The following is a 21,615-nucleotide window of genomic DNA, read 5'->3' on the forward strand; positions in this document are numbered from 1 at the left end:
TATAGCTTTATTAACACACCTTAGACATAATAAATATGTTGCAGATGCTCTCCTACAGCAAGTCGTCTTGTAGTTACTTATAATCTTAAAAACTTAGATAAGTACAATGACATAATTACGCAAATAAACTACTGGATAGGTTTTAGGGGATTTGGCTGAAATATCAAATCTTATAGGTTGCTGAATTATTAGAACTAATTGGTATTCTAAAAAGTCAAATTTTGAAGTGATTGTCAACTGACCACGGTATCATGTGATTCTATTCTCTGTCTAACACCAACGAAGTTACTCTAATTCAATTTTTAGCTTTATAATAGATTACGAAAGGTCTCGACTCAAAGTTTTTAAGCCTATTTGATTTATCATCCCGTCGGTGATATCCACCGTGTATGCGTTCATTATATATGGAAGATACAAAGTGCTATTCTATCAATAAGGATTGAAGTTCAAGGTAGCTGTAGTTACTTTGCACTTGAAATTTTTTAGTTTGATTTTGGTTTTGGTTGTCCGACGTTGAACAACTTTGATTGGGATAATGGAGAAGGCAGCAAACATGATATGAGACGTATGTATAAAACTGGCCCAAACAATGGCGAGAGGATTTTAATCAGGGGCGCATCATTAGGAAAAGAAAAGTGCGCCATCGACGTCAACAAGAAGAGATGAGGCAAAGTGCCAGACATGACGCCAGATGCCAGATTTAATCCACATGTTGTCTTTGGGATACCAACACGGCGAGGTATATATACGATTATAAATGCGATACATTTCTACTAAATATGCATACACAGTGTGTGCGCGTGTGTATCTACACTAGTGTACTGTTCTTTTACCAGTCTCCACAGTCAACTCCTTTGCTTATACCGCTATTACGAATGTGATTCTAATTCTTTTACAGTTATTACAATACTTTTCGACGTTTGCATTCTCCCACTTCAAAATTGGTCATTTCTTTACAACTGCAAATTTCATGTATGAACGCACTTTTTGTTAGCATTTGTGAACTGCGTCTAATACAAGCAGTGCTTTTATATATCAATTATCGTATTTGTTGTATTTGACAACTTACACATTCAATATTCTGATATGCTTATGATTTATACGTAAAACGTTGAATATGGAACAATAAAACAAACAAATAAATAAACCCTTACTAGGATTTGTTTGTCTTACATACTTTAAGATCACAACACCAAAATAATATAGAAATAAAAATAAACACAATAATTTGAAGAGCATGAAGTTTAAAACAAGAGCTGACATCAAGAATATTGATCAGTTCTCCTTGGACCTGTCGGTAGTTAGGTGTACAAAGAATGTCATCAAATCAAGATAAAATAAACTCTTCTATTGGTATAATAATTACTCTATCAGCGCTACATGACGTCTCCCCGCCATTATTTTACCTGCCATTATACATGTGTTTGTATGTGTGTACATGAGGCTGTCTGTCTGTGTGTGTGGATGTGTGAGGGTGTGTATGTGTGTGTGTGCGTGTATGTGTGTATGTGTGTGTGTGCGTGCGTGCGTGTGCTTGTGCGTGCTTGAGATGATGATTGGGTGGATGTGCAGGTTTAGTATGTAGGTGTTGTCGGAGTTTCTTGTTCTCCTGTGCGTGCGTAAGTAGCTGTCCATCTCCATGTCTGCATCAATTATTAGAAAGAGACAGCTCGCATTCAAAGTGTGATTTGTGAGCTATTTGATGTCATTATTAGCTCGCAATCTGTAGGGTTATGATAATATTTTATGACTTTCGTGAGTTCTATTGAATGTGACGAAGGCAGGCAGGGAGAGCCAGCTTTAAGATTTGATGGAAAATGACGATCAGCCGACGGTCTTTACCGGATATTAAAAGTGTGCGATTCAATGTCACTAAACAGACTTGCTGATATTTCCTTACAGTATACATACATGCGGGGAAAGTAATATGTCATACTCCGATTGTGATGTAAATGAGGGCTAGGGGAGGAGGATTTATCATCGCACAATATTTGTCATTAATCATCGCTGGTTTTCTAACGCCATACGGGTGTACCTTTCATTTTGAAGTCTGACACAGTAAAGAAGTGCAGCGTGGCTTACGTGCAACTCACAGGAAGTCAGTAAATTTCGCGATCAAAGAGCTAAATTTCACAGGCCTAAGCTCAGGTACAAACCAATATGAATCGATTTTCATATTAGACTTGATTTATCGATTTACTCTCTCTGTGCACTTATATTTCAAATATTCTCTCTCTCTCAAAAAAAGATGAAGGCACTCTGCGTGTCATTCCCTTGTCCCTGTATTCGCGGCAGCCAGCAAAGGCGCGTCTAGTTTTCTGCTCCTCTGTTATAGAGGCGAAGTCCTATATATTAAACTATATCGGTTGAGATGTGGGTTTTTGCTGAGAGTTATTCAACGGTGCCGCATTTAACAGGCAACTGCTCCTTTGTAGGCAACATTTTTTTTTGCTTTTCAACAATGGCGAATAGGGTCCCCCGCCACCTCCCGCTCCATCAAAATGTCGTATTAATGACGAGGAAATGCGTTCCAAAATTCTGCTTGTGTGTGAGTGTGAGTGAGTGTGTGTGTGTGTAGGTGCTGTTGCTGATGTGTGTGTGTGTGTGTGTGTGTGTGTGTGTGTGTGTGTGTGTGTGTGTGTGTGTGTGTGTGTGTGTCTGCGAGTGTGTGAAACTGGAGGGAGAGAGAGAGGGAGGGAGAGAGCGGAGACTTCAAACTGGGCATAACGAAAGCATCGACACCACCGCACAGCCCGCTCTCTGCTGCTATTGACCATTTCCCGCTCTTTCGAGCTCGCTAGGGCGTCAAAAAATTGATGCTAAGCAGTTACAGCGACATTACCAGGTTAACGTTCCATATAAGTAAATAGTTCCCGCTCATAAAAGGCATCTAAATCCATACTAGTCTCTTTTATCATGTTCTTTTTTGGGGGGAAAGTTTTGAAGCATTGGGGCCAACCTCGTTTAACCAAGGGCAAAATTTGCTTTCAATTATTGTTCGTCTTGTCATGTTTCTCCACAGGTTCAGACGGAGCAAGCTCAAGTTACAAATTATGTAATTTCCCGCTTTGTGGCAGGACAATGCAGTGAACACCTGTACGTGTCGCGGCGGCGATGCGCTGTAAGGCACCGTAAGAAGGCGAGCAACCGGTGTTAAGTGATGACCCCGTGTGACATTTCGTTGCCGGGCAGCGATGGGGAAATGACGAAAAATTGATTTCTCCGCATCGATTCGAAGTCTACATCTGGCTGATGGTTTTCATCAGTGTCTAATTCCTGTAGTTTGCGTGTCAAGACGACAAAAAGGATGTATCTCCAGTCACTGCTGGCGGCACAAGAATGCAGTTCTCCTGCATCTTTCACATACTCACACCCCCCCCCCCCCACCGAAAAAAGATACCGTTATTGTTTCGAAACATTGTCCTTGTCGAACTGCGAACAAGCTTACAATGAATTCGGTATCTGGAAACGAAGAAGCTCGTTTGGTTCGTTGTGTTATGCTTTCGCACTTCTGGAAAGATGATGGACATAACTCGTCTTTTTTTTTCAGCCAGTTTCATCACAATGCACTTTATACCACTCGAATCGAATCTCGTTTCGTTGGGAGATGGAATAGGAGACATTGGCCTAACTGTCTGCCTCACAAATTGCACTAAAATACCCATAAACCTCCGCGTGGTCGATGTATTTTGGAGCAGTTAAAGCTATTGGAAGTGATGTATGATATGACGGAAATTTATGACGTTTGTCATGGAATATCAGCAGTACTTTGACAATATAGATATGACCTGTTTGCAATAGATTGCACAGTTCCGGCCTTAGCGTGTGTGTTTTTCCCTCTCTCTCACCGCTGTAAATTAGTTAAGTGTTAGTATTACCTGCATGGGTGACAGAGAAAAATGTATGAAATTCACATTTACTGCCATGTGTCGATTCTTTTGTCTTAAATATTCCAACTTTTATCTTTATAGAAAAAACAAACGAGCATACATTCCACTGAATGCATCCTGGGCTATATGAGATGCCTTTTAATACTAAGTTCAGAGTCTGACGTCCCGAAGAAGCATTACAAATTTGAGACATGAAGGCACCATGGATTCAAACAGGCCCTTAGATAAAGTCACTTAACCCTTTGGGGAGGAGCTGATTTTACTATACCACACTTTTCCCACAGACACCTGCCTGAGCATATTCGAGACTAGTCTTCAACGGATTAAAGAAGATCGATCGAACAATTATGATTGCTTAATGCACGCTGCATGTGTATTTTTGTCCACTCTTTGTTGGATGGAAAATAAAATGAAATTGAATTGAATCGAACTGAGCTGCAGAAATGTTTTCTCTTTTCTACAATGGTTCTGAGTCCCCTCGTAAACTAAGTTTGATTTATATATGTATGTATGCATGCATTATCTCTCTCTCTCTCTCTCTCTCTATATATATATATATACAATGTATATATATATATATATATATATATATATATATATATATATAAGTAACAAAGCTGCAACAAAGTTCATGCTGTATTCACCAACGGTTTATTTCTTCACACAAATTTTGCAGTATATTGTTATGGCTTAATTTTGTTATTGTTCTCTCAGTATCAACACTTGAGAAAGGGCGGCGAGACGCTCGAAAATTTGTGTGAAGAAATAAACCGTTGGTGAATACAGCATGAACTTTGTTGCAGCTTTGTTACTTATCTTTTTATCTTGCCAACACGTGGACTACCTTATCAACATATATATATATATATATATATATATATATATATATATACACATATGTTTAGGATATGCAAATGCATATATAAAAGTAATGTATACAAATATATAAATTAGATAAATAATCTATATAATTTAAGTAATAACGAACGAATAGGGACAGTTGTTTACGATGATTTAACTATTTTGTTCCTGATTTTGTGGCTATCTGCACCTTTAGTACACGGACATAACATGCAGAAGTAATGGCTACTTGATTTCGCGTTTGACATAACACATCTTGTTCAGCACGCCCTTTTCTATTCCAGCGTTATACAATACTCTACGTGGGTTGATTTCAGGTTGTTTTTTTTTTTTCCTGCAAACCATTACACGTCGGTCTTGGTTTTAATACTGTTTAGTTTCTGACTGAACAAGAGGGTGTTTATGTTATGTGAATGTGTATGTGTGTGTGAGTGTGTGTGTGTGTATGTGTGTATTTGTGTGCGTGGGTTTGTGTGTACGTGTGTGGGGATGCATGAGCAAGTGTGTAGGTTAAACCCCACGCACGTGTGAATCTTGACGTGGAAAATTGGCGACTGATGCGGCATCTCACGTTCGTATTGCCACCAGAAAAATGATGCTGGTTGTAATCAGCCTGCGGGTTGTAAGAGGAAAATGTCCCGGGTAAGTTCTCCTCGGGATGTGACAAACCCAGTGGTGATTGTCACTTGCTATCTATCCAGATATCGCAGCTTCTCCGGCAATGATAGTCCGATGGGAAATCGCCTCGGCGTTAATACACCGTCAGGGTGGTCATCCAATGTTTGATAGCTTTTCGTACGGAAACTATACACGGGGGCGGGGATATATAGGGTAGCCTACATCCTGTACGTGAGAGGAGGGGGGGGGGGGGGGGTAAAGAAGAGATTATGAAGGGTGCAGTGGTTTATGCCTGAAGGTTGTTTGGGGGTTTTTAACTTGTGGTAACTGACCAGTCAGCGCTTTCCTGAGGGTAATTGTCCAATTGGGAGTTGTTCAGCGCCGTAGACGTAAGTCGGTTGAATTTTGCTGATTCTTTGTGGAACTGATGACGAATGAATGCAATTTTCGCCAGAATGAAGCCGAAAATGCAATGTATTCTTATTCTTCGACATTTATACACACATACATATACATGTGTATATTTTTCATTACAATAGTATATATTATGTTATGTATATATATACACACATACATACATACATACATACTCATTTAATGGGTTTCAATAATCATAGAAATTTCCCATAGTTTTTCTTGTTGGTACAGTAGTAGTAATGTGAGGTGTTAAAACCTTAACAGGGGGAATATGAGTGACAATCTTGATAGTCTAGTCTCTACAATTTCTAATACCATGCAGTCCTCCTCGATTCATTTTGGAAAAAAATACCCCTAAAGTTTAGGGAGCATGCCATCAGATAAAGACAGTTCTGAGAAAATCGACTTTGAAGTTTGGAAATCGTCAAACGTGCAGCAGATTAGGCAATCAGATAATTAAAATATATGGCTTTCAAACACCACATAGTCCTGCTTCATAATATCTGAAAAATTTCGAATTTCGATGCAATCTCAGACAATGAAATTTGTCATTAAGATATAAAATATACGATACCATAGAGTTGAATATATTATATCAATTCAACTTCTCAAAAACTCATCCTGTTTTTTCAGCGGTATTTTCCATTTTCACAGTTTTTCTTTTTTCTTCAAAGTATTAAACATGATGACTTGTCACAAATACAGCCTATATTTCCTGAATTATGAGTGAATTGTTTGAAGAAGAAAAAAACAACACTTTCTTGGCATTTCCTTCCTTATCATGCATCTGATAAACATACCGAGGAGAATGATTTGTTGTCACAGCATTCCAAAAGTATTCATATCCCAAAGCTGCCATAGAGGGTAGTGAACAGTGTGTTTTCAACACCATTAAGGCTGACATATATTTCATAGAAATCTCCTTAATAGCACAATTTTTCATCACTTACAATGTTGGCCGATTTCTTTAAAACGTATTAGTCTTCATGCTGGTTAGAACCCTTCCAAGACCATCACACTCTCACGATTGGTTTAATGTAATTTTCTCATAGCAATCATTATATCAATGCGTTTTATGACATGGGTGAACAAGTTGCCGCGAATCTATCCTCCTTCCTTAGAGGTGCCCATCAGCCACATCCTACAAGCTTAGCCTTTTGAGTGGGTACCTCCACCTTTTTTTTTCGCAGAGTGTATAAATACGATTGTATGTCTCTTTTTTTTTCTACTGATCACATAGACATGAACATGAATGTGTTGTTATCTCTGGCAGGTTTTGTATATTTTCAACGACACTCATGTCAAACTTCACATATTTCTTTGTATATTCTGTTGAAAAAAAATGAAAATAAAGTTTGAATCAAGAATCAAGAATCAATGCTCGTGCCTTATTTCAGAACCAGAATGTCCACCATTCTAAAACGTGGTTGACCTCCTATCATAACAGAGGCGCTTCTCTTTTCGCCTCCGTCGGGATGCGCATGAACAGAGGAAAGCCTGAAACTTTCGGCCTTCTTTTCGCCTTGACACCACGGTAACTTCATATCACACCCTGATATAAACGTACCATTTCGAGCCAGATCAAAGGCATCCGTAATGTGAAAAGAAGGAAACTATCAGTTCAATGGCAAATGATTCAACATTACAACTGCAAGACTTAGGAACAACGCGTAATACTATAGGTTTAGGAAGATGTTCTTCCCCTAACATCTTTCAGAAACATCTAAACAGTATTATTTGCATTGTAACAATACCTCATAGCGATACCTGCCTTGAAGGGGCTAGAGTGGCTCAATGTGTTTGGGGGGGATTTAGATCCATTTTTTTTAACTCGTTGTTTTGGCCTCTTCCTTTTTTATTAATTTCTCCATTATCCAATTTGTGTCATTGTTTTCATGGTTATCATTATTCTTACAACTAATTTCATTGATATTGTTGTCATTGTCAATATCATCACATCACTGCTATAATAAGTCTACTGTCGAAAAACTTGACTAAGGATTAAGAGGGTCGATCTTGTAAACTCATTGTTGCCTCACTTCTCTACGTGTGTGTCGAACTTACCTTCTTGATTCCCAGAGCCATCTTGAATTCATCCTCGTCGATTTGTCTGTCCTCCCCGGCGATCTGGCAAAACTGCTTCTCGGCCCAGGAAAGCCACTGCGAGTCCTCGTCGGCCGGTTGGGCGTTCCCACACACCGTCGAGAACGCTAAACTGGACTTTCGTCTCGCTGTTGCCATCTCCATTATTCCAAGTTTTCACTTTTTCCCCTTTTCTTTGCCAAGTCGATTTCTTACTTTTAAAACAGTCCAGCAGTGGTTCATCAAGTTTGAAGACAGATAGAGAAACTGTCTAGGTCTGCTCCATCATTATGTTTGTTGTCATATCATTTGTGGTTGTTTCAATTAAACGGAGAATCTCCAAGAAAAAAAAAACACAGGGAAATGCGCTCTGGGTAACTCGTGTGGAACAAACTCCCTTTTTCTTGACTGTTTCCGATCATTAGCGATTGCCGATGTGATCGTGCGACGAGAGTATCAGATGAACAATGAATAACCATCAAATAATTCCTGGTTTTGACGATTGACGAACAACCTGCGGAAGATAGGGAGCGAGAGAGAAAAAAAGAGAAGAGAGAGAATTGATGCATCAGTACGATCAGGGGGAAAAAAGGTGAGTTTCAGCGACGTTACTCACGCACTGCGTCAACACACATTGGCGGGAATAGAAAGTATGCGAAAGGAGAACCATGGTGTAACAATTACGGACTCTGGCACCGCAGAACCGCGCAGAAACGCCTACCTAATTTATGATTGCGGGGGCGTCATCCGCTAACTTTCTGATGCTCGTAGTTGAATCCGTCAGGCAAATATGAAGGGAACATTGAAGTATGTCGTAAGCATTACAGAAATCGGTGGACACAGAGTAATGGTTTCTTTAAAGCCAACTGAAGTCGTTACGGATATCATATGATCGTTAAAGTTATGATAGACAAGGTGTAGTATTATGATTAAAATTAAATTGCGCGGGTGACGTTTTGGTTGAATCTGCCGCACTTTGTTATTAACTGGCCTATTTATTCTTAATCAAGTTTGCAACAAAGTGTTTATCCTGTAATAGATAGGCGCCATCTAGAACAAGAGGCAAGTTGGCGTGTACGATTACTGGCCGGGGAAGGGATACGGGATACCGTGGCGGCTTGGTCTATCACTCACCATAAAGTCATGGTAGACGCACGCTGATAAATGGGGCGTATCTTGCGTTTCGCAAGACTGTTTACTACCCGGTTCGTTCTCACTGCGGTGCGAAGGGATTTACATCAGAGCCCCCATAGTAAAGCACTCTGAGGCCAGACTCCCTACATCAACCGCGGATTACCTCACAAATATGGTAACAGAAGTAATTAATCAAGCTCGGACGGAGTTCCCCCGGTGTCTGGGCGGAGGGACTCCGAAGAAAGTTTACAAACAAAACGACACAATGGGGGCGGGAATCACGACAAACCTAATTGGATTGCACGCGAGAGGTCGCCTGCGATGAAACGCCCGACTCGGTGGTGGCGCTCTCATGACGCTATGCGCACTGATCATGTGATCTGCCATAGCGCCATCCTCCAAATCGCCTTATAACATTGCTAGCCAGAGTGTGCGCCACAATGTCGGTAAACAGGTGATGAAATGTATTCACAATGTAACACAGAAAATATTCAGAACAATATCAGACGTTTGAAGATTTACCGCCTGTCAATTGCCTGTGAAAGAAGTATAGCAACCATCTGGGCAGGTTGTTATCACAAATTTACAAAACTACAGAAAAAAAAGAAAAGGATTCTATCCAGCCACAGATAATACATTGTAACAACGCAAGTCATGGCAACTTTAATCCCCGATGGAATAGCAAGCATGTGAGAATTCTAACCATTTCCAATATGCCATTCTACACGGAGAAGCAACAAACCTTCCAGGCTAAGAATGACAAGTTATGCCCCATAATCTTAGCTCTATTTGAAAGAGAGGGAGAGGGCAGGAAGATGAATAAATAAAATATTTTTTCTAAATATAAATATGTTAAGCTCCATGATAGTTCTGCTGTTCACTGTCAGTATTTGAATCATGCGCCCCTGTTTGTCAGTATCCTCCCAGATGATACGAAAGCTATACAATGACAAACTCTTGGGCACAAGGCTACCTCCTGGCGGATCTTGTCATATTGTGTTTTTGCCATTACGTTGACGGTACTTATTTCCCGCGTAAGCCGTCAGCTGACATTAGGCTTTAGCTAGTCTTATAGCTGGGTTGTTGGCCGTCTTCTATGGAAAGGAAAAAAGAGGCCTTTCTGAGTACACTGCTCTTAAATGCTGATCTTCTCTTAGACCAGGGACTCCATATCGCTTTGCGAGAAATATTTTCATGGGCCCATTCGAGGGGCCTGTGCCCTGCTCGCGGAATAGGCCGGCAGGGGCATATCAACTTTGCCGAGCCGATTTATTAATGTTATGACCAGCTGCTTCACCGGATGTTACACCTCTAAAATTAAGAGAAGAAAAAATGTAAGTGATAAAAGTCATTTCAGGGTTTTCGGAGGTACGGTCGTCTGGAGCCAAGAGAAAGTTTTACGCGCAATGATCTGTCAGAAGCTTGTGAGACAAAGACTTGAATAGTTAGCAATGAGCCATCTCAAAACTATCTAGTCTACCCCCATTCTCCTTCCCATTGACGAGACAAGGGGTTAGGAAAGGTTGCTATCTCCTAAAAATTATTTTTGTCTTGTTCATTTCATTCAGGGTAGCTCGTCTCTAGCCAGATAAAGACAAAATGTGAGAACGGACAAAAAACAATGGCGACCAACGCTTCAAGTTCAAAACAACACCAACAATATTGTATTGTCAGCACAGACGCTTTATACGCTGGACAGCCTTCATGCTGCTCAGTGCAGACTTCATGGCTTTTTACGACATTGTATCTATATTCAATTTTATAATTATCTTTGTAGTGAGCTAGCTGAGAATGCTTCTCCCTATCTCTGTCCTACACTGCTGTCTTAATTGTGGTAATTACAAACCTTTGAAGTCTTACATTTCGCTTGTAGCTGCCTCGCTCGTTTTTTTTTTCTTTTTCGTTCACGGCTTCAAAGATAATCACATATCGTTTAATTCGCCTGCCTTCAGACATTCTAAAGTCCGATTCAAGTAGGTGAATAGCCCCCCCCCCCCCCAAAAAAAGAAGAAGATAATAATAATGATGATGATGAATTTCTCATAGAACAAGTTTCAGCAAACTGCAAGTGAGAACTCATTGAAAAGTTGTAATCAAAGCAATACTGGATGACTGCTGTTTGACCGTCAGCTAGCACACACACGTCCACAAACACTGACACACTCGGTATGCATGTATGTGTGAATGCATATAACGTGTGTGTGATGATGATGCTGTGTGCCTGTATATTATTCATCGATAATACGTTTTTTGAAGAATGTTCATGTGATAAAATTACACGTCGTTTTTGTGACTGAGAACCCTCCACATTATTTGGAGTCATGATCTATATCAAATACGACAAATGCTGCTGCACAAAGCATTATACTGCACTGTTATTACACATACATGTGTGTGCGTGCGCGCACGCATGTTTGATGATCCCATCAGACCTGCTAAGATTGTATTGCACTAATTATCATTTCACTCACTACCATTTGAAACTGAAAAGAAGCTAAAACATGACAAACACATCTTCGCAGGAATGAGTTGTCCCCACCCCCTCCCCATTAAAAACGAAAACAAAAATGAGGAGAGGAGAATACTAAGTAAAAAGACCTTTATTTTCACAAACTTTGCGTGATACTATCATGCATTATGAATGTTTGTGCATTTATCCATTCTTCGGAAATTTTTTCTTCTTTATTTATATTTTTTCAGGTAATCCTGTTCAGCCTCGATCCAGATAAGTGGATTTTTAACAATATATTTGTGTGTGTGTGTGTGCGTGTGTGTGTGTGTGTGCGCGCGCGCGTGTTCCTTGAAGGTTGACTTAATCATGAATTATCTCTACATCATAAATGTGAATTACGCGAACGTCACTCGTGGTAGAGCAAAGGACTTCCCCCTGTACTCTTCGTGTGAGCTGCATTTTCAGTGTTTCCACAGATAAAGATCAATGGCTTCATCGATCTACGGGTCGTATTTGTTTCACGCGCGCCCAATATTTCCACGAGTAACATTTGGTTGGAAAGGAAAAAACGCCTCTCCTTCGACTCTTCGTTCCGGTGCTCGAGACACTTTCTAAGAAGCCATTTGGAACCCCTTTTCGATCCGTGCACCGCAGGGACAAGATTTGCCCTCTCTGTGTGTACAGACACAGGGGGAGGTTGTATTCCGATTGGTTTCTATTTGGCTATCCGCCTGTCATTGCGTATGCCAGTCAGACGAGATTCCGACGTACACACAAGGTTGTGCGCTTTGCCAAGCGCCGTCGAGAGTAAAGCACTTTCAATATCATCAGGTTTTATCTGCACTACCTGCGCGTAATTGACTGGCTTGTGATTGTGTTCTACTTGTGACAAGAATTGCCAATATCGGTGCTGACAAAGGACGTGTCCGCGGACCCACCTCCGTGGCAAAGTTGATGGAAAAAGGGAGGAAAAAGGTGTGTATATTTGATCCTCTCCAGTCATTTTGGCCCCCAAGATGTATATCCTCACAACACCGACCTTTTTTACCCGCTCACACACAACTGACTTTTTGGAGAGTGCACTCAAACCTAGCAAGCACACCAACACGAGTAGTGGAGAGACGCGAGTAGACTTTCATCTCGAACAAAAATTTACATAGAGGTGGCAGAAATGTCATTCGACCACGTGCTTTCCGCTTCTTATTTGTCTCGTTCCCTGCGTATTTACCGTCCTCACAACACCACGCAAACTCGCTGAAATCTGTATATTAAAAAAAGGCGGGGAAAGGGAGAAAAAAAAAATCATCGATTCACGCTCTGAAGCTGAAATCAAGCTTAAGAGTGTCGTAATAGGACGGGGAGGTTGTATCTTTCAGGGGTACTGCACGGCGCAACGTGTATGGTGAAACAGAGGAAGGAAGGTGGGAGGCGGGGTGGGATGGGGGTGGCGACACCAACTGTCGTAAGCACTTGGATGACCAACGCGTTCTATAACATGCCGTTATGTTAATCAACATCCACTTAAAACGTATACAGTGCTCATCCACGAGACGAATTCCAGGGGGCTATATTTAAAAGTTATTGCCTTATGACCTTCCTTCTCTCGATGTTATACCTGAAACCCTTGTCATGACGCCTCCGCGCAGCACTGAACATTGCCATAGAGCCGATCACCATTCAATACATTACCATAGTTTTCATTTACCTGTTTGTTTGTTAGTTTGTTTGTATGCTGTTGCTGGGTTGCCATACTGCCTTCATCAATATTTGAATACGATATTGCGTAATGTTTAAGTACGCAATCAAAATGATTTGTGCTGTTACTGTTTTTTTTTATGACACAATTTCAAGAAACTGAGGAACTACTACCCGTCAAACTCATGTAATTAAGGAGAAGAATGTTGTGTTATTGTAGGACCGGGAGACATACAAAAAAAGTCGCTATCACTTAAATGGAAAGTCTGTTGTCAACAGCGTAATGGCAAGAGGACACGTGTCAGAATTACTAGTATACTCTACACTTAACAGTGTGGTGAGATATAACGCTTAATAATGATGCTAAAGCATAATTGCCTGCAGACCAGTTCAACTAAAATCGAGAGTGAACATGCCTATTCATAAACACAAATTTCAAAAGAATGAATGAATAGCTAAAAAGTGATCAATTTCACTCGCTCCCTCATACGTTCAAGTAATACTTTTTAGGTTGACATTTCAAATGACAGGTTCCAATTTTCACTATATTGTGTCCTTTTTGAAAGTTTTCTTACAATTAACCACACTCTTCTTCTTTTAAAGATTTTCCACTCAGGTATATCAATATTAAAAGAAAGGTCAAACATCATTACACAATGTCTCCGTAAAAACCGACAACTTTTGTTCTGCCTTCAGACGTAAGAATTCTGCAGCTGTCTAGACGATGCAAAGATAAAGTGTGTTACGAGCGTGTGCGACAGATTTCACCCCGTGAATGCCCATGATTATTCTTCAAATTGATCGGAGAGCGTGGGAGTGGAGATAGCTTCGCAAGGGAAGCATGTGTTTGTTTTCGCTGTGCTTTTGTTTCAGGTGGAAAAACCGGTGGAACGGATAAAAAGAAATAATCGAGTAGGGATGACTTGGCCAGAAGACAGGGTGGAGAAGAAATGTCAGGTCAGAGTTTTTGCGAGTATCGTAAATATTGCATTTGACGAGACCGACTGCTAATAGACCGAGCCGCAATCTCGATACTATCACTCCAATCGATCAATGCTGATCGCAGTCTAATGTTCGCGCCTGTCAAATTGCGCCCGGCTACGTATTTATGACCAAATTGATTAAATTATGTGTAGCATTGAAATATTAACGTTAAGGCGGTAGATGAAGTGGGATAGAATGCTAATACCCGTCGCCGAGCCAGATATTAAAGGTGCTTTGGTTTTCATATAGCACCCCGCATGACGTCAGAAAAGGGAGAGATTTAGCCTGTAATGAAAATTTGTCGCTAAAAGTATCATGTTACGCGTCTTTTGTGTCTAAAGAAAAGAAAATGTACTGGGAGGCATGTTCACTCACACCCTTCAACACACACAGGTATAAGACAGACTTGCGTATTAAACCTGTACGTACACGAGAAAAAATAATAATCATAATCATGCAGAGCAATATGTCTTACCTGCACTGTTGGACCGCGGAAAACCTTATGTGAGGCATTTAAATCTTCATTTTTTATAGTACTATAAAAAATATGATTGCTGCTGGAAAAAGAAATTCAAGACGCCACATCGAAGAGCAGCGATGACCGCAACGACGAAAGGAAGACTAATTAATTATCACGTGTAGCTCTGGCCGAGCGACTCTTCGTACTGACAATATAGATTGTACACCGACTGATTATGAAATTATGCTCTGCCAAAGGAGAAAGGGAGGAATGTCTTCCAGGACTCCTACAATAGCAGAAATCGATTATTGGGGGACAAGGGATACGTAAAGTAATGCAATTACGCCATGTAACCAATCAGAAGATATGCCCTTTATTCGATCAGCACTCGGCATACCGACGGATTCCAACTCGGCCGCAATGAAAGGCGACTCACGCCAACTTGAAACTGATACGGCGACCTGGCCTGTATACACAGGTAGCAAGAAATATCTCGACATATTTGAACACTAAATTGGGTAGCGTACGCCTCAATCAACGCATTATAAACGCAGCAGAGAGGCGGTTATAAATTCCTCATTCTGTCCAGATTGTCCAATTTTAATCTCAGCCTCGCCAAAATTATTGCACTGGTCGGAAAGCAGCGGGGACCGTTACTCAGAGACCAAAAGAAAGTTTCCCTTTCGTTTTCCCTTAGGTTTGTTTTGTTTTGTTTTGTTTTGTTTTGGTTTTTTTATATGTCCGTTTTTAGCCTTCTCGGCGTGCATGGTTAAAATGTGGCAGGAATTTGGTTTCGTAAGTCTGGCATGGCGCGTCGTCTCATTTGTATGTTTAGGAGGGGTCGAGGAATGACCTATTTATAATCCCTGGTAGACTTTGGTCACGTGACAATGATTTTAGAGGTACTGTTCAGAGGACCAATCATAATTATGATACAAACGGTGACACGACATTTGCTCCTGCGACAATTGCTCCGGTCTTATTTTCTCCAAGGACTTTGGGTTAGGGTTAGGGTTGTGATAGGGTTTTAGGTTCAGTTTGATATGAAGATTAGAATAAGGGTTAGGGTTGTGATATGGTTTTAGGTTTGGTTTGATGTGAGGATTCGGATTAGGTTAAGGTTTATGTTTGTGGCTAGAATTTACATTTGGTTTAACGTGCAGATAGCAAACAAATGTCATGGAACCAATACAAAAAATGATAATCACTTTTTTTTTTTGCTCACTTGTTGAACTCATAGTACATTTTGAGTAGAAAATAAATGAACCACTGAAAACAGAGATATAAAAGATCGGGTATGTAATTTTAAAAGATGATTAGCTCATTTGACTAAATATTGTTCTGGTATGCACGTTACTTGAAACGTCTCATCTTAATACAATGTTTGTCGAACAAGGTGGGGTCCAAATCTTACCTGTATGTAATTGAAGATATTGGCTTCCATGTAGTACGGCGGAATATATAAAACATTCAACCTTGACAACGTTTTCTTGCCGTTTCCCGGGATTTTATACACAGGGGGCTTTAAGACAGAACTTGATGAGGAAGAGGGGGGTCGAAAGGATGAGGCGTCCAGAGGATAGCACCGGAGACCTTGTCATGGTCTTAATGCTCGGTTAAAGACGGGTCATTAATTCAGTCGCTAACCAGCCTTGCATCTACAGCGGGATGGGACTCTGCCATCTGGCAACTTCATTCACGACCAGGGCTCAATCAACGGCGAGATATGTTATACTCTGTCTTAATTACTGACACATCTCCATGTACCCGGGTACCCCCTTATAACCTCGTATTCGCGTTTACACTGTGTCCTCCGTCCATAAATCGCATGCCTTTGAAGTTATTGAATAATATGTCTAAATGAATCAAAAGAGACATGAAGAAGGTGAAATGATGCTGCACAAACATCTTCGACTAAGTCAACACTCGTATATACCAACCCTGACTGGAGTTAATGGTTTCGGAAGTACAGCTGCGGGTCTCTTTTAAGTAAGCGTGCAAAAAAAGAGAGTACGCACGCACACAAAGACACAAACACACCAAACTTCTTGTCCAGCCTCTCCGTCGGAAGAAATACGTCTGTCCGTAACCTTGTGTTGGAATAAATTCACTATGCAGAAGAACATCAATCTTTCTTTGAAATGAGATCTCGCGTTTCTCTTTGCATTTGAAGCCTACCCACATGGTCATTTTACCCCAAGAGAATAGCTCCCTCATCATAGAGTGTTGAGTTTATAATCCGGAGTGCCCATCAGTTGTCATCCACAAGAGGTGACGGGGGGGGGGGGGTGCGAACCACTGTCAAATAAAAAGGAAATAAAACTGACATCCCGCTGTGTCTTTAGTTTGTCATCCTTGCAAAGCCTACGTAAAAATCCTCCATGTCGAAAAAATAAAATTGACAAAATAGGTCGAAGGGGGGAATGAAAATAAGATATGTCACTCACGGAATTGTTTTACATCTTCGTTAGATAGCACGCCAAAGTCACGTTCCAGCATTATCAGACGAACGTGCACAATTTCATATACAGAAAGGAGTATATCAAGGCAAGACTGAAATTCGAGAAGTGACTGGACCAATCTTGGCATGACGGACGAGCTTTGATGATTGGGCTCTAGCAGAAGACACGGGGAAAAGCATACTCAGCTGTTGCGTTCTGTCGTATTTTTGTGTCTTTTCTGCTCTCAATCCAGTCTTCATCTTAAGGTAACTGAACCATTGAAGCTCTGCCGACTTCCATGCCACCTTAGCCTCCTTTTTAAATATAGGACTTGTGTATTCTTGTGTTAGTATGTGTGTGTGTGTGTTTGTGTGTGTGTCTGTGTTAAGTGTTAGTGTTTGTGTGTATGTGTGTGTATCTTTCATGTGTTCAAGCAAGCCATCGTGTGTTTTCCCGCCCTGACCAGTATACACACAAAGATTTAAAGAAAGGAAGAATCCTTGCTTTGATCATGTGCACAAGAACTCCTAGAAGTGTCATGACATAGGCAGTTTCTGTGACCACGTCGCGGTGACTTCAAGCGTCGAAAAGTGTCTCGCGAGAAAGCATCCTGCCTCTGAAAACCTATGCGCCTCTCATGGGGCCTTAGGACGGATTAATTCGAAGACATTTATATTGTGGAGTCGCCGGCATCCGCCCGCGCCGTGTAGCACGCGCCGCCTCGCGAGCAGGCTCACGCGGCGTATTGTTTCTCCTGGCTGTCTGACGGTTACTTTGTGGAGAGAGAAAGGTCTCTACTACTATCTCAATGCTCTCCTGAGATAAGACGCTACACCTACCATAATTAAAGTTTCGACCACTGGTGGCAAGTCAGACCATAGTTCGCTTTTCGGTGGAAGGTCTCAATCAGCTCAAATTTTGGGGATTTTTTTTCCAATTCATTGCAATCGTCATAAATATCCACAGTGGAGTGAATGACACAAGGGATTGTTTCTATGGGGGGGGGGGGGGTGTAACAAAAATGAAATGGAACTTGATAATGCGCCGGTATTGTTTAGCTGAAACCATGAGAAGACATTGAGAGTCTATTTGAGGCTGTGATAGGTTCAGAGCTAATAAATGCCGCCGAACTTCATTGTATGCGGTTCCACTATATCCATCGTGACCTGTGCATTCAGACCAATATCAATGCAGAGAGTTCCGTCTCACAAGCTCACTAATTACTCTGCGGAAACGTATCTACATATTATTGTACGAACGTCATTTCAAAGCAATATCATGATGGCTTACAAGGCTAAAAAATATAAGGGGAAAGTGAGGAGATAACAGAAAGATAAGCAATGAGTGGGCGAGAGAACGAGCTAGAGGGAAATATTACCAGAGTGTGTATGCGTGTTCATGTGTGTGTCGGCTATTGTGTGTGGGAAAGAGAAGAGAAAGATATATATATATATATATATATATATATATATATATATATATATGATAAATAGACAGATAGATAAGGATGGAGAGAGATAATTTTGAGAAAAAATAATGTAAGGGGAATATAGCAACCCACACAAAGCCCATCACAAAAAATGGTAATGTGCTGACAATGAGATGCTTTATATAATTATTTTATTTTTTCTGTTTGATATAGATACGATGATCTTCACTCATTCATTCATTCATTCATTTTATTTCCATTTTAACGCAAATTAGCATTTACAAAATTCAAAATACAATTGTCACACCATCCGTCTTACGTGGTGGGAGGATGAGAAGCACACAAGATGACTAGATTGATACGAGAAGGATCGGGGAGGAAACGGCAGTGAGACCTGAATGAGATGTGTGATCAAGCCAAGACTGGACTGGTCAGGTTAGACCATCTGTGGTCATCCAACCCCATCTCATCGCACTTTGCGAGAGAAAGCCTACTACTCTTCGACGAGGGTTTTGCCAATCAGCGTGCTCAGGGCATTAGACCAACACCGTTAGCAGTTAAAAGGTCAGCGTTACTAGTGCTTGTGACCTTTGACAGTGGCTATTAATAGAATCTAGGAATATTATAGCGACGCAAATAAGGAAATTGACAGACGAGACCTTGGAAGCATTGTTACGTCAGCCATTGATATTAGAAGCGTCACATGACGGAAATTCTCCCCAGATATTGAGGTCACTCACGTGGCTGCCATTAGGTCGAAGTTTTGGACTATTCTTGAGACCTAGATCATCATTTCACAGGCTAGCGGGAAAAAAAACAGAACGCCGACGATGCGCACACGTCAGCACCGCCGAGTTTTCTCCGTGCGTATATATAATGGCGGATTCTAGGCTATCTTTGAAATGGCGGATTCTCGGCTAGCTGTGATGTTGACCTTTAGTTTCCTTGCCAATCGTTGACATTCGTCTCTGTGAGTGGATTTGTTATGAGAGATCAACTCGTTAACGTTTGGGTCTCAGCAGGACCGATATTGAGTGGAATGTCGAGAGTGGTGCGAACCACCACGACCCACCGCCCGCTTCGTTACCCGCCTTCTCGCCGGCACTAATGCGCTAATTGGTCGGCGACAGTCGGAATGTTGCAGTCACTGTGTCTCTAGAAGTGACCGAAGACATCGGGCCGCTTTCTCGCAAAACAAATAGCCCAGGAAAAAAGAAGAAATAAATCCAATTACTGGTTTCTTCTCTAGCCCATGCCCACATGGCTTCACGACACCTGATATTATATATCATGTATAGGCACCATTAGCCAATTATCAACCTTTTACTTGGAATCTTAAAATATGTTTTGGTGGGTTGGGGTGGATCTTGTATGAGAATGCGGAGTATGAAGAACACAAACAAAAACACGCAAGATATATTCTCTTTCGAAACAACATACTGCGAGCAAAAGACGTGAAGAGAGAGTAGAGAGTCGATTCAAGAGTATATGAATTCTACGAAGTGCATGAGCTACAACGTCAATACGTCAATTCGTCGCAAGCAAACGTGGGAAGGGCCTCCAATTCAGCAGCCACAAAGATTTAGGCCTACAACTTTCAACTGTACAAAGTGTTCCTCCTCATGCACTCTTCAAATCAGTGGACAATCTTACCTACTTAAAGTTTCATGCCTTTAACATGAACACTCATTCATTAGAATTATTTTCAACAAGTTAGGGAACACATTCAATTACATAAAGCAAGGGCAGCAGAACGTTTATAGTATGGGGGTGAGGCGCTCCGGCTCCAGAATTTGAGCAGGACAAAGATCCCCCCCCCCCCCGCAAAAAAATAAGCAAACAATGCTTCTCTTCCGATAGGCAGTATGATGGGGTGAGGGGTAAAGGGTTAATGTTCTCTCAACCACTTCCCCCACCCATGAGAAGAATCCCTAGAAAGTCATTGGTTTTCTTTCTTTTCGCTGTTGTTGTTGTTGTTGTTGTTGTTGTTGTTGTTGTTGTTGTTGTTGTTGGAAGAGCTAAAGTGTGTGGGGTGCACGCGGCCCCTGTGAAGCATTGGATCTTTTCTCCCTCTTCTAATCCTTTATCTGTGCTCATGAAAGAAAGAGAACGACACGCACATTCCGTTGGTTCAGCAGGTGTTCAGGCTGACAGCTATCTTTATCTACTCATTCTATGGCCTACTCGTGAGGAACAACGACTCATACGGTACTAAACGAAAGAGATATCCTAAATCTTGCGTGTCCATGCCTTTGGCCAAATGTTGGATTTTGCTCGTAACTGTTGCGAGCAATCATAACTAAAGATCTATCAACTCGATAGTGGCGCCTCTGCAATGGTCATGGGTCACGTGTGTGATACAGTTACCATATACATATCATACAGAGATATATATATATATATATATATATATATATATATATATATATATATATATATATATATATATATATAATTATATATATATATATATATATATATATATGATTATCATAAAGTTGTTTTTACCTGCCCTTGCATCAGTCTACTTTTTGTCAGCTGTATTTTTAAGGGATGAGAATGATAATGATTAATGCACTTACAGACACCGAGGGAAAAAAAACAAAAACAAAACAAGCAAAACTATGGATATATCTTAGAGGTTTCTCTAATAATGTAGGAAAGCAAGGACTCCAAATGAGCGATAATTACTATGTAATGAAATAGATACCAAATCACTGTTGTCGATTCTCTTCATGCCAGATAAAGAAAATTCACATTTTCTAACAAGCATAACCAGAAATATTTTCCTTCCATTCTTGGTGACTCATGATGGCTACTTATGAAAACAACAAACACCACGAGTGACAGAGGAGCTTGGTGCATCAGTGCAAGATGAGTGAATGACAAAGAGACAGACTGTTTCCATGGAAACATTTAAGAGGAAGAATTTGGATAATTCCTCGTTGACAGCAACGTGATACAAACCACTGAATATGAAGTCAAGTCCAATCAATGAAATAACGAGGAAAAATGCAATTCAGAGATCCGAAACAAAACGTTATTTTGTGTTTCGTATTTCTCCGCGCTGCCGAATTGCATAAAATTATACGCTGAACCTCTTGGATCTTTCATCAGCATGGCACAAGATGCTTGAACGACAATGACCACTC

General features: G+C 40.8%; 1 protein-coding gene across 1 annotated transcript in view; it reads right to left on the minus strand.

The window, feature by feature from the left end:
• LOC139739103 (NADPH oxidase 5-like) overlaps positions 1 to 21,615 on the minus strand; it is a 150,455-nt gene that overhangs the window by 77,914 nt on the left and 50,926 nt on the right. Inside the window, exon 2 of the mRNA XM_071649722.1 lies at positions 7,851 to 8,382. Coding sequence (XP_071505823.1) covers positions 7,851 to 8,033 — 183 coding nt within the window. The 5' untranslated portion in view covers positions 8,034 to 8,382. The remainder of the gene's footprint in view (positions 1 to 7,850; positions 8,383 to 21,615) is intronic.

Source organism: Diadema antillarum, unplaced genomic scaffold, assembly GCF_040938485.1.
Source record: "Diadema antillarum isolate AM-2024a unplaced genomic scaffold, OU_Dant_1.0 seq00000782_RagTag, whole genome shotgun sequence".
Classification (NCBI taxonomy): Eukaryota; Metazoa; Echinodermata; class Echinoidea; order Diadematoida; family Diadematidae; genus Diadema; species Diadema antillarum.